Source organism: Myotis nattereri (genome assembly GCF_964212035.1).
Source record: "Myotis nattereri genome assembly, chromosome: 12".
Classification (NCBI taxonomy): Eukaryota; Metazoa; Chordata; class Mammalia; order Chiroptera; family Vespertilionidae; genus Myotis; species Myotis nattereri.
Window position 1 is genome coordinate 8,053,762 of NC_138087.1, and position 15,699 is coordinate 8,069,460.

Sequence of the window (15,699 nt, forward strand, 5' to 3'; positions counted from 1 at the left end):
TGATCATTTATTACATTTGATAATTGCTTTAGTAAATTATCATGACTTCAGTGTCACCTGGTAATCTCAAAGTGGTCATTTCTGTTCTAGGTGTGTCTACAGTGTTTCCTTCGTCATTGCAGGATGAAAAATGATAGAAAATGCAGTTGTGTATACATGTAATTGATAAAATGTTCTCAAAATATGCAGTATATAGAATTATACAATTTGAAGAGTTCTGCAGATAGAATTGATTGAACTGGTAAATTACTTTACTGTCTTTGCCGACTTTGTGCAGCCTTTGTAGGTAATAAAACCAACATTGTTACATTGATAGATGCAAATCTACTGCGTTGATGTGGACCAATGTTCAAGGTTTAAGGAAGCAGTTAAAGGAAAAGGGAAGATAAGAGCGTTACCCATTGCATTTGAGGTAATCATTACAAACAAATTAAACACCAACTTAGTTCTTCTTTAATCACACGAAGTATTGATGTGAAATATCTAAACAAGCTTTGGAACAAATAGGAGAGCTCTCAAGGAGAATGGTCACTGCTGGTCGTTTTCAAAGACAACAAGCCCTTGGCTGGGAAGCAGGAAGGGACTCTTGCATTTGTTTGCTGGCCCTTCTGTGTGCGCCCACCTTCCCATTAAATCGGCCGAGCGTCACAATGACACAGCAGTGACTGTGCATCGTGACATTAAAATGTTCTTTTCTCGGTGGGAAATTTAAAAATGGAATAAGTGACCATTTGGAGGGCATTACTGTTAAATGATTACAGTGGAAATCCCCAATCTTTACATTTCATTGAACACTTAATTGCATATTTTATCCCATTTTTAAAATGTCATTCTTCTTTCACAGGTTGGAATAGAAGGAAATTTGGATTACAAAGCTATTCTTGATGGAGTCGGGAAAGGTAGTCACCTCGGTAAGCAAGCTATTTGTAGAAACGTCCCTCCAGATTTGGATGCATATGAGTTGTTACAAAATTACAAAAACCAGCTGTTCCAAAAGCAGAAAGGAGCAATCTCTCACTTTTCACACTTGATGACTGACACATTGCACACTAAAGAACAACTTATCCATCATTTTTGTCTATAATCCATATATTAGCACTACGTGTCCCACCTGCTACTAGGCACTATATAAAGGCCTGTTCTACGTATGTTCCTCCTGAAAGGCAGGAGGAAGAGTTATTAAGAACATTTTTTTGGTAAATACACCCAAGTATTTTCATCCCTTCTGGATTGAATTAGTTGTCCTTCAGCAAGACAAACAGTGGTCAGTGGTCAAGAGCCCTATTACAGTGAATGCTGCCTTTGGAAGAGGACCTCAAGGCGTTCCCTGGGTTCACTCACCCATTCTTCCCTCTGGGGCCCTCTTCCCGCTGGTGTGATGGAGCCAGTGCTTCACACTGAACGGAATAAAGACACTGACATCTAATGTTCTTCAGCTGAACAGTGTTGTGTAGTTTGAAGTCTCACAAAACATTGATGAGTATCAACAATTAGGGGGAAAGATGGTTTTGAATCAAATTATAAATTTGGACTATCCTTAGCCCAAGCAATTCCAATTCATTGAAATTTTGTCAACATATTAGTTGAACAAATTCAAAAGGAGTGATATAAAAACTTGTCTAATGCAGACAAAATATGTAGCCAGTATAAGCTCTCTAAGACACCACTGGCCTTTTATTTTACCAGGAAAACCCCGAAGGGTGTGCACAGGATCTATTGGTAGTAGATGATAGTGTGGGGAGCACAGTCTATAAGCCTGTGATAAGTATATATGTGCCTGGTGCGTACCTGAAATTGAGGGAACACATCGCAATACAGCTGAAACTCACCCAAAATGATACTGAATGTAAACTAATTGAAAAATGAAATGAGACATAACATGAGGGATTGGGGGAGTATTCAGATTAAAAGGAAAATAAAGAGACATAAAGCAACAACTATATACTTAACAGATGTGTATGTTGCCTAAAATCTAAGAAAGATTATTTTTAATGACTGCATTTTAAATCTCCCCCACGGTGAGTAAAATCAGAAATATATGGGAGCCCTGGAGGAAGGCCTGGCAATGGCACATTCTAGGCTTCTCGGTGTGACTGTGACCCACATCCCGTCTCCTGGGACTCAGTCCAGCAGCAGCAATGGGAACAGTCAGCATGCTGCTCACAGTCCTCTGCATTCCACCCTTCAGGTCACCTTGGAACATGAGCTTCCTCAGTCCTGTGTCCAAATCAGCAGGGAGTGTGTGTGGCAACGCATGAAAGAGGCCTCTCCACAGCTTTCTGAGGACGGTCCTTGGGTTTGTCAGACGGTGGCAGGAGCAGTGGTGTGTGTTCCTGTTTACTCATCACAATCACACTGCCAAGAGGTGGTAATTTTTTTCAATATTTTACAGGCACAGTCATGTTATTTGAAAATTGTGATGTTATCATTTATTCCCATCGAGTCTTTTTTCCTTTATCTGACTTTATTGCAGTGTATACTCTCCAGGGCCATCCATGTTGCACAAAAGTAAGATTTCTTTCTTTGTAATGGCCACATAGTATTCCATTGTGTAAATGTACGGCACTACAGCGTCTTTATCCACTCTTCTATTGATGGGCACTTGGACTGCTTCCAGATCTTGGCCATCTATACTAATAATAGAGGAATGTGCAAATTGTCCTGGATGCCTTCACAGCAATAGTAATGACCAATCAGCAGGCTGCGTGGGACGACCAGGCTGGCAGGGGTGTTAGTGAGGGAAGACCAAATGACTGAACAGCAGGCTGCGTGGGGCGACCAGGCCAGCTGGGGGGTTAGTGAGGGACGACCAAATGACTGAACAGCAGGCTGCGTGGGGCGACCAGGCTGGTGGGGGTGGCCATAAAGGGCCACCAGGCTGGTGGGGGAGGAGGGTTGGTAGGTGAAGGCAACCAGGCTGGCAGGAGGTGCAGTAAGGGGCAACCAGGCTGCCAGGGGGTGGGGGGCAATGAGGGGTGACCAGGCCAGAGGAGAGGCAGTTGGGGGTTTCCTGGCTGGTGGGGTGTGGCAGTTAGGGGCGATCAGGCTGTGAGACAGAGGCAGTTACGGGTGATCAGCTTGGCAGGGGGGCAGTTAGGGGATATCAGGCAGGCAGGCAGGTAAGCAGTTAGGAACCAGCAGTCCCAGATTGAGAGAGGGATGTCTGACTGCCAGTTTAGGCCCAATCCCCCGGATCGGGTCTAAACTGGCAGCCGAAAATCCCCCGAGGGGTCCAGGATTGGAGTGGGTGCAGGCTGGGTTGAGGGGATCCCCCCATGAACCGATTTTCTGCACTGGGCGTCCAGTTGTAAATAACACTGCAATGTACAGAGGGTGTACATATTCTTTTGAATTAGTGTTTCAGCATTCTTAGGACCTATGCCAGCCGTGGGCAAACTGCGGCGCACGGGCTGGATCCAGCCCGTTTGAAATGAATAAAACTAAAAAAAAAAAAAAAGACCGCACCCTGTTATGTAATGATGTTTACTTTGAATTGATATTAGTTCACACAAACACTCCATCCATGCTTTTGTTCCGGCCCTCCGGTCCAGTTTAAGAACCCACTGGTGCCCTCGAGTCAAAAAGTTTGCCCACCCCTGATATGCCCAGAAATGGAATCGCTGGATCAAAAGCCAGTTCCATTGTTATCTTGTTGAGGAAACTCCATGCTATTTTCTACTGTGGCTGCAGGAGTCTGGAGGATGGAAATAGAGGTTGCTTGGGGCGATGACTCAAGGTGCAGTGAGCAGGTGATGTTTCATTGAATTGTATACTTGAATGCTGTACGGGTTCGCAAACCAATGTCATCCCAATAAATCCAATTAATGAAGAAAAAAGAAATAGAAAATTAGCACTTATAGACCTGTATATAACATGATTATTTTTCTAGTAAATCATTGTTGTTGGATTTGATAAAAGTACTAGTGGCCTAGTGCATGAATTCATGCACATTGAAAGGAAATTAATTAGGTGAAATATTTTAATATTGCTACTTCCCCTTTATTGATAAGAGCAGTTTCAACCAAATTCATGATAGACAATGACCGATAGAAACACATGCATTTAATTGGCTCCAGAGAGCTCTATATGTATTGCGCATGCGCGAGTCAACTTAGCCTTTTATAGATATAGAATAAACTTGTTTAGTTAGACCTTCTTTCTGATTTAGGTAAACATTTTTCCAGCCCCGTAAAGCACCCCAACTTCTCTTTCAGGTAATTGTCAGCAACACAGCAGTAAATATCAACAGGAAGCAGATTATGATTGTAGATTATGCAGGGAGAATGAAGGTTAAAATATTTAACTGCATTAGTGTTTGACTATATTCTGTGCAGTGAGAAAGTGTGAAGTCATTTTCCAGGTCCTTCATTTCTTACTATTTTTCAGTGGGGTCAAGTTTCTAAGCTTTCTAAATCTCCATTTTCTGGCTAATGAAAAGAGAATAGAATTCCACCAAGTGTCCTACCTACCTATTCCAGGACTTCTGTGAGGATCAAATGAAATGTTCACAGGCAAACGCTTCACAGGCATTTGGTTAAAGTGTGAAATGTTTGCACCTGGCCATAAAGCAAGTCATGATCCTGGGCTAAAGAAACTCCAACAAGGCTAGTCGGTAGGGAGAGGAAGCTGGGCGTTGCTACTTGATGTCATTACCTGGAGCCCACAGCAACCGTTTCCTAGCTGGATTTGCCTATGGGTCGCATTTTGTGCCATGGGGTTTTGGCAGCATTGGCTGCGATTTGGTGGGGTGTCGCTCTGGGGTGGTGGTGAGGCCTGTGTCCCACTTGGGGGAAGCTGAGTGTTGGTTTGTCAGGGCCGGGTCCGCGGTGCTGACCAGTGCACATCAGGGCAGCTCCTACATTGTGTGTCTGTCTCCTGGTGGTCAGTGAGCGTATAACGACTGGTCGGATGGCAGGAGGGACACTTAGCATATTAGCCTTTCATATATATAGAGAGAGTAGAGGCCTGGTGCATGAAATTCATACATGTGAGGGTTTCCCTCAGTCTAGCCTGCACCCTCTCCAATACAGAACCCCTCTGGGTCTAAACCAGCAGTCGGACATCCCTATCACAATCTGGGACCGCTGGCTCCTAACTGCTCACCTGCCTGGCTGCCTGGGTGCCCCCAACTGCCCCACCCCACCAGCCTGGTCACCCCAACTATCCATCCCCCGCACCCCCGTCACAAGCCTAGTCACCCCTGACTGTCCCCCCTGCTGGCCTGGTTGCCCCTAACTTCCCCCTGGTGGCCTGGCCTTCCATTTCTGCCGACCCACTGGCACAGTCACCACCAACTGTCTCCCCACTGGCTTGGTCACCCGCAACTGGATCCCTACTAGCCTTGATGCCCCCAACTAACCCTATCCGCTGCTGGCTTGGTCACACCCATCTGCCTCTCCCTCCCAGCCTGGTCGCCCCACGCAGCCTGCTGTTCAGTCATATGGTCGTCCCTCACTGACACCCCTGCCGGCCTGGACGCCCCACGCAGCCTGCTGTTCAGTCATATGGTCGTCCCTCACTGACCCCCTGTTTGCCTGGTCGCCCCACGCAGCCTGCTGTTCCGTCATGTGGTCATCCATCACTGACTCCCCTGCCGGCCTGGTCGCCCCACGCAGCCTGCTGTTCGGTCATGTGGTCGTCCCTCACTGACCCCCCTGCCGGCCTGGTCGCCCCACGCAGCCTGCTGTTCAGTCATATGTTTGTCCCTCACTGACCCCCTGTTTGCCTGGTCGGCCCCCGCAGCCTGCTCTTCGGTCATACGGTCGTTCTTCACTGACCCCCCTGCTGGCCTGGTCGCCCCCCGCAGCTTGCTGTTCAGTCATATGGTCGTCCCTCACTGACCACCCTGCCGGCCTGGTCGCCCCCCCGCAGCCTGCTGTTCGGTCATTCGGTCATCCCTCACTACCGCCCTGCCGGCCTGGTCACCCCCCGCAGCCTGCTGTTCGGTCATACGGTCGTTCCTCACTGACCCCCCTGCCAGCCTGGTCGCCCCACGCAGCCTGATCTTCGGTCATCCATCCTTTTGTTTTGGTTGTGGCGCCTCCTGCCTTTTTATATTTGTTAGGACTGTTCTCTGCAGATTATAAATTTAAGAGAACAAAACAAACATGTTCCATCACCACAAGGTGTGAAAAGCTTGAGAAGCACAGCCATAAAGCACCCCCTGACCCACCTGGGACCCCAGCCTCACCCCATCTGACCATTTTGTTACTCCAAACATGCTGTTCCCTTTCCCGGGGTTCCCTTCCATAGCACACCCTCCGATTTCAGAAGTTTTCAACCAGCGTCCACAGCAGGCACCCTGTGGTGCCCAAGAATTCCTAAAACACCCACCACGTGACTATTTAGTCAGGTCACTGCCCTCTCTTCCCTTAGAAGTTCAAATAAAAACAAGGACAGCAGTCAACTCAAAAGTCATCTGGTGTGAATGAATCAAAATTATACCAACGTTTTTGTCTGATCTGCAAAAAATATATATATATCTGTTGTGCCACAGAACTTTCGTACTTAATTTATGTGCAGCATGGGAAGAAAAAGGTTAGAAATCGCTGTCCTATTCTATTAAACCAGCTGGTTTAAACTGTCCCAACCAGCTGTGGGAAGCCCCCTATTGTCTTCAGTAGCAGAGAGGTGTGGACAAGGAACCGGAAGGCTGGTGACCCTTGATGCCCTGGCAAAGGTCAGGGCTGTGCACCCACTGTTAGTTCAGACAATGGTAGCTGAAGCAACTTCCCCATTTCTTATTATGGAAATCCTTGCTGAGGGGCTAGTCTGCCTGTTCCTGGAAATTGCCTGCCTAAGGGCTCTGGGTGGATCCCAAACCAATAAAAGGTTGGTGAGGCCTGAGCACCAGTGGAAGTCCTTCTCCTTGAGTTGGACTTGCCCGCCAAGCCCCCCAATATTTCCAAATTATTATTTCTTGTCTTGTCTCTTTCATTTGCCTGCCGCCCTCTCCCAAATCCTGAACCCTGAACCACGCAGGATGTGAGGGGAACAAAGAAACATACAACTCTACACACCAGCTTTCTAAATGCTATTTCAGTTTGCAAAATTACACTCATTTATTCGGTCATGATATGCTCACCAGAAGCTCACTTTAAATTTTATAGAGATTTTTAATGCATAAATATCGTACAGTACTTGATCCCTCTTCCTATTGCTATGTACATTTGCAAGTCAAATGTCATCTCTCTCAGATGATAATTTTCTGGATCATTTGGATGTTAAACCTTATCGTTTATGTTTAAGGTTGGCATCAAAATATACCACCTTCCCTGGCAGGTATAGCTCCATGGTTAGAGCTTGACTCCGGGATTGGGTGTGATTCACGGTCAAGAGCACATACCTGGGTTGCAGGTTCTGTCCCAGGCTCCAGTGGGGGCCGGTGTGGGAGGCAATGAATCCATGTGTCGCTCTCACATCAATGTTTCCCTCCCTCTCTCTTTCTCACAATCTTCTGCCACTCGCCTCTCCCTCAGTCTCTCTAAAAAATCAATGGGAAAATATCCACCAGTGAGGATTAACAAATATCGATGTCACTCCTTCCAGAAGTGCTGTACCAACTACTGCTAGCTTTTAGCCAAATTGGCATGGAATACGTTTTGGATCTATCAGACTGCAACCTCTGGCCTTCCATATAGAAGAGGAAGGTTTGTCCAAACCTGGAGGCACACAGGCACTTGCTACCCAAGATGGAACTTCATAGGGCAACTCACAACACCACAGACCAAAAGAACAAAGCAGAGGGCAGGGAGTGCAGCCAAGAAGGCTTTAGGGAGGAGAGGGGCAGGCAGAGAGGGCTGCACACAGCAATGCCTGTGCCGATGGTCAGGGCCAACCTCGATGATCAGCATTTCAGTGAAGGACTGTATGAGCTCCTTCTAGTTGTTTGTTAGTTCCATCATTTTTGTTGAAAAAGAGACAACATTAGCCCCAACCCAAGCCAAAGCCCATAGCATTTATTCTCTCCAAAGCCAAAGAAAAACCTTGAGGGGGCTGGATAGTCAAGGCCAATGGAATCACAAAGGCCTTGTTATCAGTACACCAGAATGGCCAAAGGCCGCTCTGGGCATGTGCCTAAACGGGATGTCCAAGGACTCTGAGCCTGGGAATCCTAACCAGGCCAAGATCCCATGAGCGGGTGCAAGGACACAGGGTAGACTTTGCCCTTCAGTAGCCAATATGATTGATGTAACTATTGGCATGAAGCCTTCTTTGTCTAAATGGTGTAAAAGCAGGTGACTGACCAGCTGGCTGGCTGGAGGAGGCTGGAGTGGGTGAAGAAGTCTGCTGGAGAGAGCAGCTGGGCAGGAGAGAAAGGAGACGCTGCTGAGCGGAGAGCTCAGGTACCGCTATGATGAGAGGCGGTGAGTCCAGGGGGCAGCGTGCGGCTGCTCAGAGAACAGCTGTGGGTACAGAGACGGATGCTGCTTGATGGGAAAGATGCATGTTCACCAGCCGGTGTCCGGCTGCCTGCCTGTGTGGACTTTGCTGTGAGGACTGTCTTGTCTGAAGGCTGTGTGGCCACTGGCTTCAGCAATAAAGACTCATCCTTATACACCCACAACCTCTCATGGCTTCTCTGTCTAAGACCCAGGGTGCAGGGAGGTCCCGCCCCAGGCAGAGGCCGGACCCGACACCTGTTACTGTGAGCAGAGGAGAGAGGAGGAACTTGGGCTAAGTCCCAACAGTCATCCAGGGGGCAGGGCTCAGGCAGGAGCCAGCCTGGCGAAGTGGAACGGGAGCATTTGGAGAATAATGGCCTCAGCCACTCAGAGCACCAGGGCTCATGCAGGGCTCCTGCTGCTGCTGACAAAACTGCAGCACCCACAGAACTGGAGCCGTGTGTTCTCAACACCCCCCAAAACACACACACACACCACAACCTAAAACCCAGTTCCAAAGACATGCGATTCTCTTGAACACACAGCTAAGCCCAGAAATGGCCCCGCCTCCAGCAGGAGCTGAACTTCATATTCCTTAGGTGGTGGAGGGACACCACCTCCTCTCTTCTTTGTAGCAATTCTTGGGTCTAACACAGGGAACAGGTTCAGATAATACAGCCCCCCCTCCCTCGACCCAACTGGATTCATAACCGCAGCCTCCCCTCCTTCCGTGACCCTCCCTCCCTTCCTCCCACCTCCTCTGTCTGGGATGGGGGCGTGGTGTGGGAGGACACACACACACACACACAAACACACACACACACCCCCAAGAGGCAAAGGCAGATCTCCTGGGGACTAGGAACAGAAAGCAGCAGGAGGTGACCTCGGAGTTCACTGGGGAAGCTGCGTTCACGTTCACTTCTGTAGGGAATGCTCAAGTCCCAGCCCCATGGCTGTGTTTCTAAACACATGTAACCAACAGTCAGCACTGAGTTAACGGAATGTGCCAAGTGCGAATGCTGAGCACCTGAAAGACATGATGCCATTTTTTTTCTTGCAAAAACCTCATATAAATAGATACAATTTCTAAAACACTTCAGAATTTTTCATACTTAAGTAAAGATAATTTTCTTTAATATTTTCAATATCCAATCCAAATTAGAACTTCCCCAAATGAATTGTGGGAAAACGCGGTTATTCCCCTTGGGAGCCAATAGACCACCACCCCTGGCATTTGCCAGAAGAGTCCAAATTCACACCTTGACCTCTTGCTGTTTCCTGGCTACTGGGAGGCAGTGGCTGCTTCAGGATGGAGCTGACCACCCCCTGCCCAGCCAGTAGCGACAGAAACTCATTGAGCGGATGATGGGTGTAAACCTATCCCTTTTTTTTTTTTTTGCTTAAAGTAATACAAAGGGTATTACATATGTGTACGTTTTTTCCCCCTCCACCCTAGACAGTCCCCTAGCCTCCCCTATCCCCCAGTGTCTTATGTCTATTGGTTATGCTTATATGCATGCATACAAGTCCTTTTGTTGATCTCTTACCCCCCTACCTCCTGTCCCCGAACCCGCCCCGGCCTTCCCACTGCAGTTTGACAATCTGTTTGAGGCAGCTCTGCCTCTGTATCTATTATTGTTCAAAAGTTTATAATGGTCTCTATTATCCATGAATGAGTGAGATCATGTGGTATTTTTCTTTCATTGACTGGCTTATTTCACTTAGCATAATGCTCTCCAGTTCCATCCATGCCGTTGCAAATGATAAGAGTTCCTTCCTTTTTAGAGCAGCATAGTATTCCATCGTGTAGATGTACCACAGTTTTCTAATCCATTCATCTACTGATGGGCACTTAGGCTGTTTCCAGATCTTAGCTATGGTGAATTGTGCTGCTATGAACATAGGGGTGCATATATCCTTTCTGATTGGTGTTTCTGGTTTCTTGGGATATATTCCTAGAAGAGGGATCACAGGGTCAAATGGGAGTTCCATTTTCAGTTTTTTGAGGAAACTCCATACTGTCTTCCATAGTGGCTGCACCAGTCTGCATTCCCACCAGCAGTGCACAAGTGTTCCTTTTTCTCCACATCCTCTCCAGCACTTGTCGTTTGTTGATTTGTTGATGATAGCCAGTCTGACAGGTGTGAGATGGTACCTCATTGTTGTTTTGATTTGCATCTCTCGGATGATTAGTGACTTTGAGCATGCTTTCATATGTCTCTTGGCTTTCTGAATGTCCTCTTTTGAAAGGTGTCTATTTAGGTCCTTTGCCCATTTTTTGATTGGATTGTTTATCTTCCTTTTGTTAAGTTGTATGAGTTCCCTATAGATTTTGGAGATTAGGCCCTTATCAGATATGACATTGGCAAATATGTTTTCCCACGCAGTGGGTTTTCTTGTTGTTTTGTTGATGGTTTCTTTTGCTGTGCAGAAGCTTTTTATTTTGATGTAGTCCCATTTGTTTATTTTCTCTTTAGTTTCCAATGCCCTAGGAGCTGTATAGGTGAAGAAATTGCTTTGGCATATGTCTGAGATTTTGTTGCCTTTGGATTCTTCTAGTATTTATATGGTTTCCCGTTGTATATTTAAGTCCTTTATCCATTTTGAGTTTATTTTTGTGTATGGTGTAAGTTGGTGGTCTAGTTTCATTTTCTTGCATATATCTGTCCAATTTTCCCAACACCATTTATTGAAGAGACTATCTTGGCTCCATTGTATGTTCTTGCCTCCTTTGTCAAATATTAATTGAGCATATTGGTTCAGGCCAATTTCTGGGCTCTCTATTCTATTCCATTGATCTATATGCCTGTTCTTGAGCCAGTACCAGGCAGTTTTGAGAAAAGTGGCTTTGTAATACATCTTGATATCTGGTATTGAGATCCCACCTACTTTGTTCTTTTTCAGGATTGCTGCAGCTATTTGGGGTCTTTTTTTTATTCCTGATGAAATTTTGGAGAGTTCGTTCTAGATCTATGAGGTATGCCATTGGTATTTTAATGGGAAGTGCGTTGAATTTATAGATTCTTTTGGGTAGTATGGACATTTTAATGATGTTGATTCTACCAATCCATGAACACGGTATGTTCTTCCATCTGTTTATGTCTTCCTCTATATCTTTTTTCAACGTCCTGTAGTTTTCTGAGTAGAGGTCCTTTACCTCTTTAGTTAAGTTTATTCCTAGGTAGCTTAATTTTTTTGGTGCGATGGTAAACGGGATTGTTTTTATAATCTCTCTTTCTGAAAGTTCACTATTGGTGTATAGAAATGCCTCAGATTTCTTGGGGTTAATTTTGTATCCTGCTACATTGCCAAATTCATGTATTAAGTCTAGTAGCTTTTTGATGGAGTCTCTAGGGTTTTGTATGTATAGTATCATGTCGTCTGCAAATAAGGACAGTTTTACTTCCTCTTTTCCAATTTGGATGCCTTTTATTTCTTCTTCTTGCCTAACTGCAATGGCTAACACTTCCAGTACTATGTTGAACAGGAGTGGTGAGAGGGGGCATCCCTGTCTTGTTCCTGTTCTTAGGGGAAATGGTGTTAGTTTTTGTCCATTGAGTATGATGTTGGCTGTGGGCCTGTCATATATGGCTTTTATTATGTTGAGGTATGATCCTTCTACTCCCGCCTTACTGAGAGTTTTTATCAAAAATGGGTGTTGAATTTTGTCAAATGCTTTTTCTGCATCATTTGATATGACCATGTGGTTTTTTTCTTTCAATTTGTTTATGTGATGTATCACGTTTATTGATTTGCGGATATTGTACCATCCTTGCATCCCTGGGATAAATCCTACTTGGTCATGGTGTATGATCTTTCTGATGTACTGCTGGATCCGATTTGCTAAGATTTTGTTGAGGATTTTGGCATCTATGTTCATGAGGGATATTGGCCTGTAATTCTCTTTCATTGTGTTGTCTTTACCTGGTTTTGGTATTAGGGTGATGCTGGCTTCATAGAATGAACTTGGAAGTGTTCCTTCCTCTTTAATTTTTTTGTAGTAGTCTGAGGAGGATAGGTTTTAGTTCTTCCTTGAATGTTTGGTAAAACTCCCCTGTGAGGCCGTCTGGTCCTGGGCTTTTGTTTGATGGAAGCTTTTTGATGACTGCTTCAATTTCTTCCATAGTTATTGGCCTGTTGAGATTTTTAGATTCTTCCTGATTGAGTGTTGGAATGTTGTATTTTTCTAGGAATTTGTCCATTTCCTCCAGGTTGTCTAGTTTGTTGGAGTAGAGCTGTCCATAGTATATTTTAACAATCATTTGTATTTCTGTGGGGTCTGTTGTTATTTCACCTCTATCGTTTCTGATTTTGTTTATTTGGGTCCTCTCTCTTTGCTTCTTGGTGAGTCTGGCTAGAGGTTTGTCAATCTTGTTTATCCTTTCAAAGAACCAGCTCTTGGTTTCATTGATTTTCTGTATTGTTTTTTTGGTCTCTATGTCATTTATTTCTGCTCTAATCTTTATTATCTCCTTCCTTCTGCTCACTCTGGGGTTTTCTTGTTGCTCTCTTTCTAATTCTTTGAGTTGTAGAGTTAGCTGATTTACTACCATTTTTTCTTGTTTTTTGAGATAGGCCTGTAGAGCTATAAACTTCCCTCTCAGGACTGCTTTCATTGTGTCCCATAGGTTTTGGATTGTTGTGTTTTCATTGTCATTAGTTTCCAGGATGTTTTGAATTTCTTCTTTGATCTCATTGGTAACCCAATCAATATTTAATAGCATGCTATTCAGCTTCCAGGTGTTTGAGTATTTTGGGTTGTTTTTGTTGTAGTTTATTTCTAATATTATGGCCTTGTGGTCAGAGAAGATGCTTTTTATGATTTCAATCTTCTTGAATTTGGGGATACTTTGCTTGTGACCCAATATATGGTCTATTTTTGAATATGACTTATGAGCACATGAGTAGAATGTATATTCCCTGGTTTTGGGGTGAAGTGTTCTGAAGATGTCAATTAAGTCCATCTGATCTAGTGAGTCATTTAGGATTGCTGTATCTTTGCTGATTGTTTGTCTAGAGGACTTATCCAGTGCTGTCAGTGGTGTATTAAAGTCCCCTACTATGATTGTGTTGTTGTCGATCTCTCCTTTGATATCTTCCAGGAGTTTTTTTATGAATTTGGGTGCTCCTGCATTGGGTGCATATATGTTTACCAGGGTTATATCTTCTTGTTGTGTTGATCCCTTTAGTATTATGAAGTGGCCTTCCTTATCTCTTGTTATGGCCATCACTTTGAGGTCTACCCCAGCTTTCTTTTCCTTTCCATTTGCCTGAAAGATATTTTTCCATCCTTTCACTTTCAGTCTGTGTGAGTCCCTTCTAATGAGGTGGGTTTCTTGTAGACAGCAGATGTATGGGTCAGATTTTTTTATCCATTCAGCCACTTGATGTCTTTTGGTTGGAGCATTTAGTCCATTTACATTTAAAGTTATTATTGAAAGGTACTTGTTTGTAGCCATTTCTTTTTTTGTGTGGCTGTTTTCTTTCTGAGCTTTTTATTTCTTCTTTTTATACCAGTCCCTTTAGCATTCCTTGCAATGCTGGCTTGGTGGTGATAAACTCCCTTAGCCTTTCTTTTTTCTGTGAAGCTTCTTATTTCCCCTTCAAGTTTGAATGATAGCCTTGCTGGATAGAGTATTCTTGGATTCAGTTCTTTGCTTTGCATCACTTTGTGAATTTCTGTCGATTCTTTTCTGGCCTGATGTGTTTCTGTTGAGAAATCATTTGATAATCTAAGGGAGATACCTTGTATGTAACTTTCCGTCTCTCTCTTGCAGCCTGTAAGATTCTCTCTTTGTCCTGAACATTTGCCATGGTAATTATGATGTGTCTTGGTGTAGGTCTTTTCGGGTTCACCTTGTTTGGGACTCTCTGGGCTTGTGTGACTTTTTTCTTCCCCACCTCAGGGAAGTTTTCTGATATTATTTCTTCGAATAGGTTTTCTAATCCTTGTTCATCTTTCTGTTGTTTTGGCACCCCTATTATTCGTATGTTGTTTCGTTTCATGTTGTCCCAAAGCTCCCTTAGGCTCTCCTCCTGTCTTTTAATTTTTTTCTCCAATTGCAGTACATTTTGGGTGTGTTTAACTTCCTTGTCTTCTAATTCACTAATTTGGTCCTCCGCTTCTCCTAGTCTACTGTTGATACTTTCAATGGTGTTTTTTATTGCAGCTATATCACTCTTCATTTCTTCTTGGGTCTTACTTAAGTTGTTGATTTTTTCATCTGTTTCTTCTAGTTTCTTCCATATGTTATTGATTTTTTCATCTGTTTCTTCTTGCTTCTTGCATAGGTAGTTGACTTTTTCATCTGTTTCTTCTTGCTTCTTGTAGAAGTAGTTGATTTTTTCCTCCATCTGGTTTATGCACTCTAGGACCCTTATTCTGAATTCTTTTTCTCTCATGTTGCATGCCTCTGTATTACTTAGCTGCTTTTCTGGAGAGTCCTCCTTCTCTTTCTTTTGGGGGTTTCTTTGTCTACCCATGTTTGATCTCACTGACATATCTAGACGTTGAGTCGTTCAGTGGCTGCTCCCTGGGTGGCGGTGACTCCTTGGTCTGTGGTTGTTCTTCGGGTGGTTGCGGTAGCAGCTGCTCCTCAGTTGGCAGCAGCTCCTCTGGTGGGTGCTGTTCACAGCTGTGGTGGCTCTTCTGGCTGGTGGGGGAGGCTTCACGTACAGCTGCTGTTCCTCAGCAGAGGGTGTGGTGCTCAGGAGGCTGCTGTTGCTTGGGTCTGCTGCGTTAATTTAAAGGCACAAAATACAACACAACAAGGCACCACGTACCAGGCACTAAACACAAATATATTCACGATATTAATAACCCCAAATAAAGGTGACCACCCGAATTAAGAGAGTTAGGGGATAAGGAAGAGAAAAAGATAAAATAGAATAAAGAAAAGAAAAGTAGGGACCAAAAAAAGGAGTGCAAAAATGAAATTGGGAAAAAGGAGGGTGGGGAATAAAAGCGAGAAAAGAAAAGAAACAAAAAAGGAGCGAAAAGAGAGAGTGAAGTGGAAGAGGGGAAGAGACTTTTTATGTGCGGAGAATACTCCTATAGAACAGCCATTAATCCCAACAAATTCCAGCAACAGCTCCCTGGAGATGGATGCAAACTAGAAACAACTAACAATGTAACGATGAAAATAGAATGTAGGACACTAATCCCAAAATACAATAAAGAAAAAATAAAATGGCACTTTAAAAAATGGTAAAATGGTAGCAGTAATAATACTGGTTAAAAATAAGAAGGTAGTAATTAAAAGGGTAAAATCAGGTGATGGAAAAAGAAGAAAAAAGAAAGAAAGAAAGAAAGAAA

At 44.3% G+C, this 15,699-nt stretch overlaps 1 protein-coding gene across 1 annotated transcript in view; it reads right to left on the bottom strand.

The window, feature by feature from the left end:
* Window positions 1-1,963: 1,963 nt before the first annotated feature.
* Window positions 1,964-15,699, bottom strand: part of PRXL2C (peroxiredoxin like 2C) — a 37,936-nt gene continuing 24,200 nt past the window's right edge. Inside the window, exon 6 of the mRNA XM_081103521.1 lies at window positions 1,964-3,780. Within this exon, the coding sequence (XP_080959647.1) occupies window positions 3,758-3,780 (23 nt within the window). The 3' untranslated portion in view covers window positions 1,964-3,757. The remainder of the gene's footprint in view (window positions 3,781-15,699) is intronic.